General features: G+C 37.3%; 1 protein-coding gene across 6 annotated transcripts in view; it reads right to left on the bottom strand.

Moving 5' to 3' along the window:
* The window catches only part of SNRNP48 (small nuclear ribonucleoprotein U11/U12 subunit 48), a 32,937-nt gene extending 17,271 nt beyond the window's left edge, over positions 1-15,666 (bottom strand). For 5 of the 6 annotated variants that reach the window (XM_086706332.1, XM_086706330.1, XM_086706331.1 and 2 more), the window contains exons 1-7: positions 15,449-15,666; positions 11,515-11,628; positions 11,203-11,263; positions 9,855-9,929; positions 4,586-4,774; positions 4,019-4,140; positions 482-570 (exon numbers count right to left, since the gene is read on the bottom strand). In XM_086706332.1, the coding sequence (XP_086562458.1) occupies positions 482-570; positions 4,019-4,140; positions 4,586-4,774; positions 9,855-9,929; positions 11,203-11,263; positions 11,515-11,628; positions 15,449-15,604 (806 nt within the window). In that variant the 5' untranslated portion in view covers positions 15,605-15,666. The remainder of the gene's footprint in view (positions 1-481; positions 571-4,018; positions 4,141-4,585; positions 4,775-9,854; positions 9,930-11,202; positions 11,264-11,514; positions 11,629-15,448) is intronic. The other variant, XM_086706333.1, reaches the window with a different exon arrangement.
* Positions 15,667-15,930: the final 264 nt, after the last annotated feature.

Here is a 15,930-nt window from a genome sequence, read left to right on the forward strand (position 1 = left end):
CTCAGTGGGTTAAGCATCCAACTTTGGCTCAGGTCATGACCTCACGGTTTGTGAGTTTGAGCCCCACATTGGGTTCTATGCTGACAGCTCAGAGCCTGGAGCCTGCTTCAGATTCTCCTTTGATCTCTGCCCCTCCCCTGCTCGTTCTCACTCTCTCTCTCAAATAATAAACAAACATTAAAAAAAAATAGGTATAACCTTATATTCCATATGAGAAGACAGTTAAAGAAATATAGCTCTTAAATATTTTACTGTTTTAATATTTCATCAATATATTTGTTTCTCCAAAACTGTCAAAGGGCAATGTCACAGAGAAACCCTGGTATAATAATCTTGAGGAAGGACAACATGGAACAACTTAAGCATATTAGTTAACTACAGTGTGTTATTAATGGTCTTGGAAATGCTAAAATTTAGTCAAATGATTATAAAGTAACAGATTAAAAAGAGAATATTTTCACCAGTAAACACCATGACATACTTTTCAGCATCATCCTCTGGTCTTTCCTGTTCTTCCTGCCAATGACTACTGAGTTCTTCCATGTGCACATTTATGACATCCCGAATCACCTTAGGAAAGATAAGCACCTAGTCTCAGATAAAGTTTTTTCAAAAAGTTAAGCTAGAAAACTCACTGCTAACAATCATCCAAATATTTATTAAGAGTTATGACAGAATGAACTGTGGGATATGAGTTTAGAGAATATTAAAAATTCTGTGGCCAAATTACAACATGAATGGTAAATGAAAATACTATAAGGGCACCTGGGTGGCTCAGTCGGTTAAGCGGCTGGCTTTGGCTCAGGTCATGATCTCACTGTTCGTGAGTTCAAGCCCCATATCGGGCTCTGTACTGATAGCTCAGAGCCTAGAGCCTGATTCAGATTCTGTGTCTCCCTGTCTCTTTGCCCTTCCCCCACTCTCTCTCTCAAAAATAAATGTTAAAAAAGAAAAAGGAAAGTACTATAATCGTTGCTAAACTTGCTAGTTAATTGCTATTTTATGATTAAGAAAAATATCCCTATTTTTAAGAAATACATACTAAGTATTTAGTGACAAAAAAATCATGGGTTATGAAACTTAAATAGTTTAGAAAAAAAATAACGCATAGACAGAGATCAAGAGAGAGAAAAATATACAAATTAAGAGAGAGTGCAAATGACAAGCAAATGGGACAAAATGTTAACAGGTGATCAGGGTAAAGGATATTTAGGAGTTCTTTGTACTATTTTTGGTTTTGCAACTTATTTGTATGTTTGAGATTATTTACAAATAAAGCTTTTTAAAAATCTTGTAATTAAGATGAGAGACAAAATACGAAACATTATAGTCACTTCACAGATACTTTCCTGTAAGATTAATATAAACCCGTTACCTGTAAGAACCATTTGGAAGTTTCTTTCGTTCCTATTTATCCATGCCATCAAGCACAGGGCTAGTGAACTGAGAAGCACAGATGAAACTAAAATAGAAGGTTACATTTCCCTCATGCCTAATTAGCAAATGTTTTAAGAAGGTACAGGGGACAAGGGGCAATCTCAAAGACAAACACTAAAAAGTTCAGTACTGAGTTTCTCCCTACTTCAAGGAAACTTTCAATGGCTCCCAAAGTAAAATGGAACAGTGTCCAAATTCCTTAATAGAGCCTTTGAAGCCTTTCATGATTTTACTACATTACATAGCAGAAACCAGCCTTATCTCCTACTGGAGGTTCAGAAACCCTAAATGCTAGCCATCTTGGACTACTAATGGGTATCTCAAAAACTATACCTCTATTTATTTTTAGGAACACTAACCCTTCCACCTGGAATATCCTCATCCACCACTTCCCCTCCTCCACCATATTCTCCTGAGAAAATCTTAGATGTGTCCAAGTACAATCCAGAGAGTGACATGAGTCACAGACACCTGAATTCCAATTCTAGCTCCAGCACTTCCCGAGTAGCCCTCCATGACTCCCTGACTAGCTCTACATGAACTCTGTGAAGCCCAAGTATTACTGGACACAGTTTCCACAGACCTAACCTTGCATAGATTCGCCATAGGAAAGAGCTGATGAACAGACATTCTTTATCCTTCCTGCTTCTCCCTTTCCTTCAAATGCTATCTTCTCTATGAAGCCCATACCAATCTTATCTTTTAAAAATAATCGCTCTTTTCTCCCATATACTTTGATCTCACTTTTAGTACTGAATGCAAGCTGTATTTTGAAAGCTCTGTTCCACTTGTATAAACTATTCTAAGCTCCTTAAGGGTGGTGTCTGTGTGCCATTTATCTTTACCTACCCAACAGCAGTGTGTTATGCACAGTAACTACAGTAGGTAACTTTTTTCTGAAATTTGACAAAGTTCAGGTTTAGTCCAAACAAAAATTATAGAGGACATGAATGAAGCTAGAAATAGATAAAATGTTGGAAAAGTCATGACCAGGAATATGATAAATCACTGAAAGATTTGTAAACACTGAAGTTTTTACAGATGAAAGGTATTTAGGATCTGCTTCCAAAATTACCAATGTGGAGGAAGGAGGTAGCAAGTGAGGATATAAAGAAAATGACAAGGCCATAATGTTGATAATTGTTGAAGCTGAGTGACAGGGACAAAAGAGTTCATTAGACTATTCCACCCACTTTAGCATATGCTTGAATATTTCCATAATAAAAAGTTAACCACAGGGGCGCCTATCTAGCTTAGTCCCAAAAGTGTGTGGCTGGCTCTTGGTCTCTGGGTCGTAAGTTTGAGGGCCATGTTGGGTACAGAGATTACTTATATAAATAAACTTTAAACAAAACAAAACAAAAAGGTTAACCATAAAATTGTGAAGAACACTAGCAGCAACACTTACACTTGGTTACAAGGTACTGAGACCAGAGAAGAAACAACTGACGAACCACCAAGTATTTGAGGGACTGTACGAATACTTAGGTAATATGATGAGGTCCCAGACCTCTACTGGAAGAGATAAGACTGAAACATATACTTTAATTATACAAAGAACAGCATAAGATTAAATGCTAAGCTATGTGGTACAGAGAGCATTAAAACAATAAATCAACAAATGACTGAGTCAACTAGCACCTCATGGAAACAACAGGCCTTAAAATTTATATCAAGATTTAAAATAACAACAAAGAGCATTTCAGGTGAGAAAACATGTTATTTGGACATGTAGATAAGAATAAATGTGTGTAATCAGACACAGTTTAAGAGACATGCTTGACTAAAGCAAAAGAAAATGCTTGGTAAAATAAGGTCAGATTATGGAAGGTCTTAGAAATCATAGAGAGAAGTAAGAAATAATGTGGGAAGAATTCAGAGATTCAATAAGGAGATTATTTGTAGAGTCTGGGCAAGGTAATTCATGTACCAAAAAATTCATCAACTCTGACCATCCACTAAAGGACATCTGAAAATAACTTTGGATATACATCAAGAGATTAATACATAAATAATTTATACGAGACATTTCTTAAGCCCAAACATTTAGAAGAGTACCTAAAAGCATGCTAAAATTTCTGTAAGGAAAAGACAACGGTTGTTTGTTGGCCAACTTCTGTGTCTACATGCATTACCTCAATCAATTCTTATAACATCCCCACAAAATCTACATAAAATATATAAAATGAAAAAAGTTGCAACTTAAAAAGCTCAAAGAATTTGTGCAAGTCAAATAGCGAATGATAAAGAGTACAATCAACACTCAAACCCAGGTCTAAGGCCAAAATCTATGCACTTATCATGACACAATGCTTTCTCAAAAGTAGGTATTTTTTAAGATTGTACAACCTCTTTACATAAGATTTTTGTACCTTGAAAAGGCCTTATTTGCCTGGTACAGTGGATCTGAAAGTAATGGAGCAAATACAAATCAGGTATTTGTATTTCAAGGTGGCCACCTTGAAGCTATTTTCTTTCAAAAAACCTCTATGAACTGTGGAAATCCATAGAACAGACTTAGAAAACTATCAAAGGGACATTCTGTTCTCAACAAAGCTCTAAGAGATTATGTAAAGCTTACCTCAGTATATGATTTCTTGGTTATGTGAACATTCTTAGCTCTATAGGACTGGCGTCTTCTTTTATAATCTCTCACTTCTGCTAGGATTTCAAGGTAAGACTTTGGACTTTTTCGACTATTATCTAATAAAAGAATAAAACAAAATTATTATATCCTTGGAAGCTTTTAGATTCTTACTAATTAGCAGGAAGAAAGACCGCAATCATCCAATATTTCAACATGTTTCCATGCATACAAAAACATCCTAAAAACTCCATATTATACAAATAGACTAAGTTTTATATCATTCCTTTTCTCCATTAGTTGAACCTAAGATTGTTAAGGTATAAAGATTAAAAGACCAGCACAGCTATAAGTGACATTCTTATAGAAGGAAAATATGCTTAATACAAAGGACAGAGAGCAAAATTTCATGCCCTGAGTAAATATCTTAACATATATGTGAATATCGGATAATGCAAAATCATCCTCTTTCAACTCAAAGTGGCCTAACAACTAAATCTTTGTTAACACTCAAAGAGCGAAATGACAATTAAGAAATATAAAACTATTATATTCATCTCAAACCTTGATTGACTTTGGCAGCCAAGTCTACAAAGAGATCACTGTCATTTTCAATAATTTGAGAATCCGAGCGCTTTTTCTTCGTCTCCTCCATTACAAAATCATAGAGGGCAAGACGATCAGCTTGTGTTAGATCACAAACAAACCGTTTGTGATTCAGAGGAACTTCAACAGGTAATGAAGAATAAATCCCTAGTAAAAATAAAACCACAAGAATAAACAATACATGAAGCATTGTGGACTTAAAATTTACTCTTTATCTTTAAACATGCGCTGTAATAATGCAACATTAACACAATTGTTTTCACAGTAATCCCTAAAATATAAAAAATATCCGTCTGTGTGATAAATAATAAACAGTGACTTTATCCTCAAAGCCATACCCACAGAAAGCATGTACTGTGGATGTTTGCTATTCTCTCCAACAATGAATGTTAAGACACATCCCATGAAGGCAAGCAATAATAACCATGACATAATTTGCTCATAAGGAAACCTTCTGGGTAACAATTTTTAAAAGGCTACCCATATGATAAAAATAGTAACTTTCTTTCTGTTTATATGCTTTTTCCCATAAGAGCTTGGGAAAAAATGCTTTTAATAGGTAATACACGTTGTAGTCCCTCTGAAAATATATTATAGAAATATGAAAAATGTGTAAAAAATGTCTTTTTTTATATGAGACATCAAGTTAGATGCTCCATATTCAAAATATACCCCACTTTTGCAATGACTTAGAGCCAGGGACCAAAACACAATTAATTAGGTAGCAGAAATCCCAAACTTCCTCAGACCAGAGAAAGACAGGTAAAACTGAGACTAAATTTGTTTTAATTTTCGGAAGAGGAAGCATATTGACACAACCAAATTAATTTAAAAGAGTTAAGAGCACTGCCCCCCCCAACAGTCACAGAACTTTCTAAAATCTGCTTATTAATGAAAGAAAGTAAATACAATACCTTGATATGATGTATTAAACATTGAAGAAAATTTTTGTTTTGAGATTCAAATTTTCTCAAAGAAATAAAAATTTATGGTAACTGTAAATAAAGCAATTGTTTTAACACAATTCTTTCTAGCCTTCATTATTTACTGATGCAAACAATAAATAGGAGCTACTACCCTAAAGTAATAACTTTGGTTCACAGAACAAGTAAGATCAGTAGCTCTTCCCAGATACTTTTATTTGATAAAGTCTAGCCTTAACTTCCCAGGTAAAGAGGCAAAAGAAAAATTCAAGTAAGAGCAAACTACCAACTAAGTACTACAACACAAAAAAAGAGATGACTTTACATTTGTCTACATTAGGAGGAAGGCTACACTGAATAGGAGTCCATGAATAGATGCGGATAACAATACAGGGTCATTTGTATTAGTCGAAGGGTTTTGAATTAGTAGAGAAGGGTTTCCTTTCAAGTCAATCAATTTTACTATAATTGTCGTAGACACTATGAAAAGCTTTTTTATGAAGGCAGATGTGAAAACATTTAATTTTGTACCATAAAAATGAATTAGCTTTGATAAGCCCAATTCCTTTGAATATAGGCTTTTATAAAAATCTGGGAGAAAAATACAAAGATTAGAAAACACTGATATATTACAAACAAGATCCACATAAACCTTTGCCTATTATTTTTAGACAAAGAAATATAATTTCCTCCTTAAATTATTCTGAGTTGTCTTCATTCATCTTAAATTTCTGTATGGTGATGATGGATACTTAAATTCCTTGAAATTCAACAAAAATTCTAAAGATTCTAATACTGTGACAGTGGTTAAGACCAAGTTTAGAAATTTGAGTGATACTTTTAAAAGGATATCATTTGCAAAAAGGATACTGCATATCTTTAAATAAGGAGTACATTCAGGTTCCTAATTCCTCTTTATACTCACCCCAATTACTGAAAAAGAAAAAGTACAGGAAAAGTTAAACAACAAACTGCATTCAAATAATTCAGAACATAGATATTTCTGACAAAAAAAAAAAAGGATAAACACAAATAAGCTTACATTTCCATAAAATGTAACTTTTCAAACACAAGCTTCTACACGATTTAGAAATACACCTAGACGTGCTGTAATCATATTAAATTCCACGATCCTCTACTTTTTTTTGTAGTAGCCTTTTAAAAGCTGTAGCAATATATATATAACATAAAATTTACCATCTAACCATTTTTAAGTGTACAGCTTAGAGGCATTAAGTATATTACATTGTTTTGCAACCATAACTTCTGTCCGTCTCCAGAAGTTTTTCTTCACCCAAACTGAAACTCTAATCTACCTTTTTAGTAACTCTAATTCTTTCTTTTTAGTCACTTTTGCCATCACAGAGCATCTTAAACGTATGACATATATAATATTAAACATTAATAGAAGGTACTGGCTCAAAGATACAAATTCAGAATTTTAGGAAGAATACATACAGAGTCAATTTCCAACATCAGAGATAAAGAAATTAAGGCCCATAGAGGTAAAATGACTTGCCCAAGTCACACAAGTGGTAAGAACAGATTAGGCCTAGAACCAATCTACTAGGGTCTCTCAAGGGTTTAGTATAATACACTGATCTTCAAATCATGGCCATGATTCAAATATAGTCATGAAATTGAAATACAGCAAATAATACTGAAAGAAAAAGATACGCCACTAAATGTAAAATGATTGTTTATGATTAAAATTAGCATCTTGGTTATAAAATTAACATCTCATGGTTGATAATAGGTAAGTACATCTCATGGTTGCATCAAGCTTTCACAAGTTCATGAATTGAGAATTCTGTACACTGAGTGGAGACCTGGTATGACTGACAAAATGGAAACATAAATATAACTTATCAAAAACTTACAACTTAGTACAAGACACACAAAATATTAATTAAATGGGAAAATGTAAATTTGCTTATGTTAGTCATTCTTCCTTCAAAGTAAATAAATCAGTAACATATTAAAAAAGATTCTTGTTCTAGGCTGTAAGATTTAAAAATGTCTAAGACATAAGTGGGTCACAAAAATAATGTCTATTGAGAAACTGCAGAGCTCTACACAAGATGAAAAAAAGTTTTAAAAAGAGGGTTACAGATCATTTAAGAAAAAATTCTTAACAGTTTAATTTAATAGAGTGTGAAAACAAAATAAAAGTTCCTCTTAACTTTTCTACTGAAAGAACTATTCAAAGTAATTCTTTGCTTCTGAAAAGAACTAAATTCAATGTCTAATCCACCTTATTACTTAGTTAATATAAATTAAAAAACTTGAGAACATTAAATTACCCACATATATAAAATTCTCACCCATTTTATTATCTTAATATGGCTTTCTATACATTAATGTGCTTAGAAATTAAATTGCTTAGACAATAGAAATTACCATATATTAGAGCTAGTGCTAGTTTAGCATTCATTATCTCCATTGCTTTAAACAACATTGTAAGATAGTTTTATACTACAGAAAAGGAAACAAAACCTCAGGAAAACTGTCATTTGTACCAGGCCAAGCAACTAGTTTCTTTCCTTAAAATAGGCTTACAAACTAGAACAAACAATGAACATTACTAATAGCAGTGAGTAGGTACAGATTTGAAGTCTGTGATTACCTTGTACTTATTTATAATAGACATAATAAATAATGAATATATGAGCAACAGCTAGAATCTTAGTCCACAAATTTCACTAAATGAAATTTTCTAACAGAAAACAGAATAACTCAGTTCAGAGTGTGTACCAAAATTCAGAACTTGGCCCTCAATCCAGCTTTGCTATTACCAAGACTTGCTATTATCTAACGAAGGAGTGTTAACCCATTTCTGTGTGTCTCTAATTTCTTCACCTGATATGGAGGGGAAAATATTTGTCCAGATTATCTCAAGTTAGTTATGAAAGAGAAACAAAATATATAAAACAGCTTTAAAAAAGAATCCCTTTAAAAAAAAATAAAATATTGAGAGCCTTCAGAACAAACACACCAGAACCTTATCATTTCTCTCAGATAGGGTTTGTTTCCTTATCTGTAAATCAGATGCCAGATTAGATGATTTTCCAGTTCTCTTTCAATTCTAAAATAAATTCAGCAAATCTATCTGACTAGTTAAAGTCAAAAAGGCCTTTAACTATTAACCCCTCCAAAAAGACAATAGCAAAATCCTCTACATTTTTATTGGTTTGTTAACTAAACTGGGGGTAAGAGACAGAATCAATAATAAGGGCCAAAAAAAGGCTTGATTGATCAGAGCTCAGTAATCTCTTCAAGTAAGAGTCAAATGTCTCCCTCAAAGAAAAAAAACTCTAGAATTTGGCAAAAAGTACATAAAAATGGGAGCTTTAAAACAGGAAATACAAGAAATGTGCTTCTGGCTGTTGCATGGAACCAATGTAATATACACCACCGGTAAGAGAGTTCCTCCTCCTGAAGCCACAGTGCAGCTTAAGAAAAAATCAAGTCCAAATATTGGCTTAGAACAAAGGGTAAAGACTGAACTTCAGCAAGGGAGAAACAAATCCTAACTACGGGCTAATGAATATAATTGAGCTAGAAAGAAAAATGAGGGGACGGAAAAAAAAGGTAAGATGCCCAGAGAAATCTATCTTTAGAAGGTTCAAAGACAACTCAGAAACCCTTATAAGAAGGAGACAGTAATGCTTTGGCTACATGTTATATCTAGGTTCAGAAATCTATTAACTCTATCTACTCATTTACTTCTATGTTTTGGATGGATTTCGTTTTCTTTTCATTTCCTAAAAGCTCATACTTAAAAATTCTAACCTAGTCTCTACTAAAGTAAGTCCCTGGAAGAAGGGACTGGGCATGAAGGGGTCCACAAACTTTCTGAACCTGTATGGAAAACCTTGTGTTTGGGCTTTATTCTCAAATTCTCTTTCAGCCTAAGCCTTTCCTTTTACATTGTGTTTCAATATCCTTACATTTAACAATGGGCTAATTCTCAAGAAAGGAAAGAAATCTCAGGGTTAGACAATCTCAGTGGGATTTAGTTACCAAATAACTAGAATAAAAATGATCTACAAGATAATCTCACCTATTAGGTGATTCCAAGCCATGAAACCCTAGCTAAGACAGCAGCCCAGTGAGATTCTGCTATATTTGAGCAGAAAATATCTAACAAATGAAGCTGACACCAAACACATTGGCCTAATGTTAAATGTAAAACTTAATTTTTCCCATGTAACTGTTTGCACAAGATTTTTCTTAAAAATTAGTAACATGTACTTAAAAAATAGTTTGAATTATTAATTAGCTCAAATTATGATGCTACTTACTTTGATTATAACAATCACCCTCTTTTCCAACTGCAGTTCTAGCTTGTTTAATTATCTGGAATTGTGAGTCCTTATCTGTCAAAAAAAGCACCCATAAACACAGAATGAATCATCAGTGTCCACAACTAAATTAACTAATTGGTTTCTAATCCAAGCTCTTTGGGCACATTGACAAATCTTCCAGAATCTTTTTTTTTTTTTTTTTTTTTAACATTTATTTATTTTTGAGACAGAGAGAGAGACAGAGCATGAACGGGGGAGGGTCAGAGAGAGGGAGACACAGAATCTGAAACAGGCTCCAGGCTCTGAGCTGTCAGCACAGAGCCCGACGCGGGGCTCGAACCCACGGACCGTGAGATCATGACCTGAGCCGAAGTCGGCCGCCCAACCGACTGAGCCACCCAGGCGCCCCCAGAATCTTAAGAACAAAACACCCACATCACTCCCCACATAATCTGAACACAGAATTCTTTCAGATCTAGCTAGAACCCAGTAAGTAACAAGACTTCAAGTGGTTCAGAAAACATTACCATCAAGCATACTGCAGTAGTTGTTGCAAATTTTAGCAACCAATAATAGCTACCATTTCTTGACTCTAGCTAAGCGTCAAGCACTCTTCTAAGCATTTTACATATATATCATTTAATCCTCACAAAGGTGCTATTATCATCATCCCCCATTTTATGAAGAAATTTAGGTAACAAAAATGTTAAATTACCTTTCTGAAAGTCACAAATCTATTAGTGACAAAACCAGGAGTTGAATCAGGGCATTCTGATTCTACAGCCTGAAATTTTAACCTCTGTCTATGCTGTTAACACCTGGAACACACTTCCATACTCACTCTGCAAACTGTGTTGTGGCCAGATTTTTGTTATAACCAAGAAAGAAAGTATCTGTCTTACTGTACAAAGCTTTCCATGACCTATTAATAAAAGCCTCATCTCTAAATTTCAGATTAAGCAAACTACTTTCACAGTACATTAATTAATCCTACATTCTCTCAAGGTACAAAATGTCCTTCTTAATCACAAGCATACTAAAAAGTCGATCCTTTTGATAATTCAAAAATGAAATATCAATGCCTATAGTAAGATATTTTTAAATTATAATTAAATTTGGGGCACCTGGGTGGCTCACTTCAGCTCAGGTCACGATCTCGCTGTCCGCGAGTTCGAGCCCCGCGTCAGGCTCTGGGCTGATGGCTCAGAGCCTGGAGCCTGCTTCCAATTCTGTGTCTCCCTCTCTCTCTGCCCCTCCCCCGTTCATGCTGTGTCTCTCTCTGTCTCAAAAATAAATAAACGTTAAAAAAAAAAAACATTTTAATTATAATTAAATTAATACTTACTCAAAGTAATTGAAGGTATCTTCACATTCTCATAGAAAAAATCAGAATTATACATTTTATCCTAAATGGTAAAAACAAAAAAAAAGTTAGTATTCTTGAGTAACAGATAATTGACTATTTTAAGATTTGACATGAACAAAAGATTATATCATTTAAATATTTCTTAATAAAGTTTGCGAAATTAGGCAAGTACCATTCCACCCCACAAATAACTATTATTTTGACAGAAAACCTCACACTATATCTTCCGAATACTGTAAATTTATTAATGTGGGAATTACATGACATATATACATAATAAATATAGGGTACCTCTTCTTCTTTGGTATAGCCCAGTTTCCTCAATCTACAAGATACCATGTGCTTTCCTAAAGATGATTTAGGCATGTGATGATTGGAATCATAGGGGCATATCACAACGTCATCCTATAAAAAAGAAATAGAAGCAAAAAAAAAAGGGGTACATAATATTTAAATAAATGATTATACCATTAAAAGTTTACTACTCGATTAAGTGGTACTATCCATTCATCTCTTCTGGAGGCCTCTTTCCCAACCCCCTGTGTGATGTATGTGCCCATTAAAAACAAAAACAAAAACCTCCCTCCTTCAATCTCTCTCTCCTTTATAGCCCCCTCTCCACTCCTTCAAAGCCCAACCCTTTGAAAGATTTGTTTACAGACAAACTACCAGTCAGGAGGTTACTAACAATCATCTTACTACTATAGCCAAAGCACATGTCAGACTCTTTAAAATATGTGAACTCTTAGAAGGTGACAATCCAACTGTTCATTTCTGTCATCCTCATACAGTCTTCATGTCCTACCTCTCTGGTTCCTTCTACTTGGTCTCCTCTAAAGACGTCTTCCTTGGGGCACCTGGGTGGCTCCAGTCGGTTAAACATCCGACTTCGGCTCAGGTCAGGATCTCACAGTTCTTGGGTTTGAGCCCTGCATTGGGCTCTGTGCTGACAGCTCAGAGCCTGGAGCCTGCTTCAGATTCTATGTCTCCCTCCCTCCCTCCCTCTCTCTCTCAAAAATAAATAAACATTAAAATATTAAAAAAAAAAAAAAAAGATGCCTTCCTTGTTCTACCTGTACCCCTATAAATGCTGACGTTTTATATAAGTTAAACCAGTGACTTTGTGCCATTTGATATACACTTACTAGAAGATCTCATGGCTTCAATTTCTACTATATAGTAAGGACTCCCAAAATCTAAATCTTTAGACCTGGATTCTCTCCTGAGTACATTATACTAAAAACACTAACAATCCACTATAACAAAAATAAATTCATTATATTCATGGTCTCCTCACCCCCAAACCTATTCCTCTTGGGTTTCCCAGTTTCAGTGAAAGGTCCCACTTTCTCAAGTAGAAAACCGTCTCTTCTCCCTCATCACTCACATCTAATCAATCACCTAGTCCTTTTCACTAAATAACTCTGAAATCCTACCACATAATCCATCCTCTCTGCCACTTCCCCACTTCAGGACATCATCATCTCTCTTCTGGATTACAACAGCCATTGCCTAACTGCTCTGCTTCCAGATCTGTTGTCCCTTCCACTCTCCACAATGCAGCTACTTTGAATTCCAGGTCTGCTACTTACTGATTACATGAACTTGGTTCAGGTACTTAACCTTTCTTTGCCTAAGTTTCCTCATCTAAAAAATGGGTAAAACGGGACTTCTGTCACAGATCTATTGTGAAGATTAAATAAGTTATACACGAGTTTATACACATAAAACAATTCAAACAGAGCCTGGAACATAGCAAGTGTCAATAAATGTAAGCAATTATTATTTTATTAAATGGCAAATATGATGATATAGTATGGCTTAAAATACTTCCATAGCTCATAAAAAAAAAAAATCCAGATTCTTTACTATGGCTGACACAAGGACCTTTAAGATCTGGACCCTTCCCACCATCATCCCCCTCTTTCTCTATAGCCTACACTTACCTATCCTTAACCACCTTAGGTTTCCTGATCTGGTCACATCCTTTTCCCCTGCTGTTGATGCTTCCCCTGTGCTTCACCCAGCTAATTTAGCATACTTTATCAGCTGAGAATTCACCTTATCCAGGAAACCTCCACAGTCCTACGACAGCCTCCAATAACCTGTACTACAGCTAGTCACAGACTGAGTCACATTATAATGTAGGCTGATTTCTCTGCACTCCCCGTCACCACACCCAGACAGTAAGCTCTGCAACAGGACCTGTGACTACTGTTCACTGTACTTCAGCATTAAAACACTCCTGCAGAAAAGTGAGGCTTCATTAACTATCTGGACTGCACCTATTCCAGGAATGATGACTATCACGTACCAGGATTTTTATTTTTTTTTATTTTTTTTTTTTCATTTTTTTTTTAACGTTTATTTATTTTTGAGACAGAGAGAGACAGAACATGAACGGGGGAGGAGCAGAGAGACAGGGAGACACAGAATCGGAAGCAGGCTCCAGGCTCTGGGCCATCAGCCCCGAGCCCGACACGGGGCTCGAACTCACAGACTGTGAGATCGTGACCTGAGCTGAAGTCGGACACTCAACCAACTGAGCCACCCAGGCGCCCCGTACCAGGATTTTTAAACCAGTCACTGTCTTGAATAGCAGACCTTGGCTCGGTAAAATTTAGATGTACACTCACAGCTAATTGTCATAATTTTGGAATTTTACAAAGAAGTTTTAGAGAGGCAGCATGGCAATTAAACACACAGACTCTCGGGAGCCAGAATGCCTGGGTTCAAAATCCCAATCGCCCTTTACTAGCAGTGTGTCCTAGGCAACAAATTACCACCTCTCTCGCTTTGTTTTCTCATCTATAACATGTGGCTAATAGTACCTACCTCATAGGGTAATTAGAAGCATTAAACGAGGTAACTAACCTATATAATAAATAGCATAAGCAAAGTGCTATTTAGGTGTTATTAGAATTTTCAGTGGTAAGGAAAGGCATGGTAGGATCCACTCAATGGAATTCACAGCTTCAAACACCCCTCTAAACAAACAACAAAGATCTTTTTAGGGGCACCTGGGTGGCTCAGACAGTTAAGCATCCAACTGGTTTCCGCTCAGGTCATGATCTCACAGTTTGGTGAGTTCTAACCCCACTTAGGGCTCTGCACTGGCAGAAGGGAGCTTGCTTGGGATTCTCTTTCTCCCTCTCTGCCCCTCCCCCACTCGCGCTGTCTCTCTCTCAATTATATAAACTTTAAAAAAAAATCTTTTAAAAATTTCCACCAGGACTTTAAGAAACGTGAATTGTGGGGCGCCTGGGTGGCGCAGTCGGTTAAGCGTCCGACTTCAGCCAGGTCACGATCTTGCAGTCCGTGAGTTCGAGCCCCGCGTCAGGCTCTGGGCTGATGGCTCAGAGCCTGGAGCCTGTTTCCGATTCTCTGTCTCCCTCTCTCTCTGACCCTCCCCCGTTCATGCTCTGTCTCTCCCTGTCCTAAAAATAAATAAACGTTGAAAAATAAAAATAAAAAAAAAAAAAGAAAAAAAAAAAAAGAAACGTGAATTGTGTGTAAACTAAATATACTCTAACTGCCTTTGGGGAGTCAGTCATGTAATTTAAACCTGGGAGAAATTATTAGAGCTCGGTAAACCCAGAAAGAGTATTAGAGATCATGAATTATCCGAGTGAAGCGCTTCCGTTCCTCCCATCTCATGAAAAATAACCAAAAATCAGGACTGTTCACTCTCATACACGTGCCTACATTTTTAAAAGCAATTTTAACGTTCAAAAGAGTTGCTAGTCACCATCTCTTAGTGACATCCTCTAATAATCCTAGAATCGGTGCTGTCCCAGGCGGAAGCGTACAACTTTAAGGCAGAGACAGCTGAACTCCCAAGCTCTCTCCCGACGCCGAATCTGGTGCAACTGCGGCATCCATGTGACAGATGACAAAGCAAACGGCCAACACGTCTGCTAGCAGCACTCCGACTCCCCTATTTTCTAACCCCACACCTGCCACCCCTCCCCACCCACCGCATTTTCACCTCCTCAAACCCAAGCTCCGCGCTAGGAGCGCCGCACAGGTGGCGGGTGCGCGTAGTTCCGGCGGCTCCCGCGCGCCCCACCCGAGGCCCGCCGGCGACAAGGCGCATCAGGCCGGGTCCCGGGCGCCCACCACGGCGCTGCAGACGGGCGGGGGCTCCCACGAGGAGTCCTCCCCCGCCAGAAAAGACCGCAGGCGGAGAGCCCCCAAAAGGACCCTGCGCGCAAGCCGCCCTCACCTCTGCCGCCCCCTCCTCCCCGGGGTCCAGCCGATCCAGGCTCCAGCCCAGGGACGCCGTCACCTCCTCCAGCGTCCGGCAGCAGCTCTCCACGAACTCGCTAAGCTCCTGCTGCAGCCGCCGCCGCTCCTCCACAGGAGGCGGCTCGCCCTCCATGGCCGCACCCGGCCCACCAGAAAGAAGCGGCAGAACAGCCGGCCTCGCGCGCGGGCCTCTGGGAGGTGTGGGCGGGGCCATGCCGCCACGTGACTGGAACCGCCTATAGGAAAAGGCCCCGGAAGGAGCAGAGCTGTCATTTAGAGAAGTGTTCCCCGGTCTCTTCCCGGTGTTGCAACTTGGTAATTGCTCCCGGATGCGTTTGCGACGGGGCTTCTCTGAACTGCATTCCAGCCTGACCCCACAATTGTAAAAAAAAAAAAAAAAAAAAACTTTATGTCGCCCTTTCCTCAGTTGCCTCTAAGATGCTCCGTCCTTCCGACGAA

This window comes from Puma concolor, chromosome B2 (assembly GCF_028749965.1).
Source record: "Puma concolor isolate L17-30 chromosome B2, mPumCon1.1.hap2, whole genome shotgun sequence".
In the NCBI taxonomy this organism is placed as follows: Eukaryota; Metazoa; Chordata; class Mammalia; order Carnivora; family Felidae; genus Puma; species Puma concolor.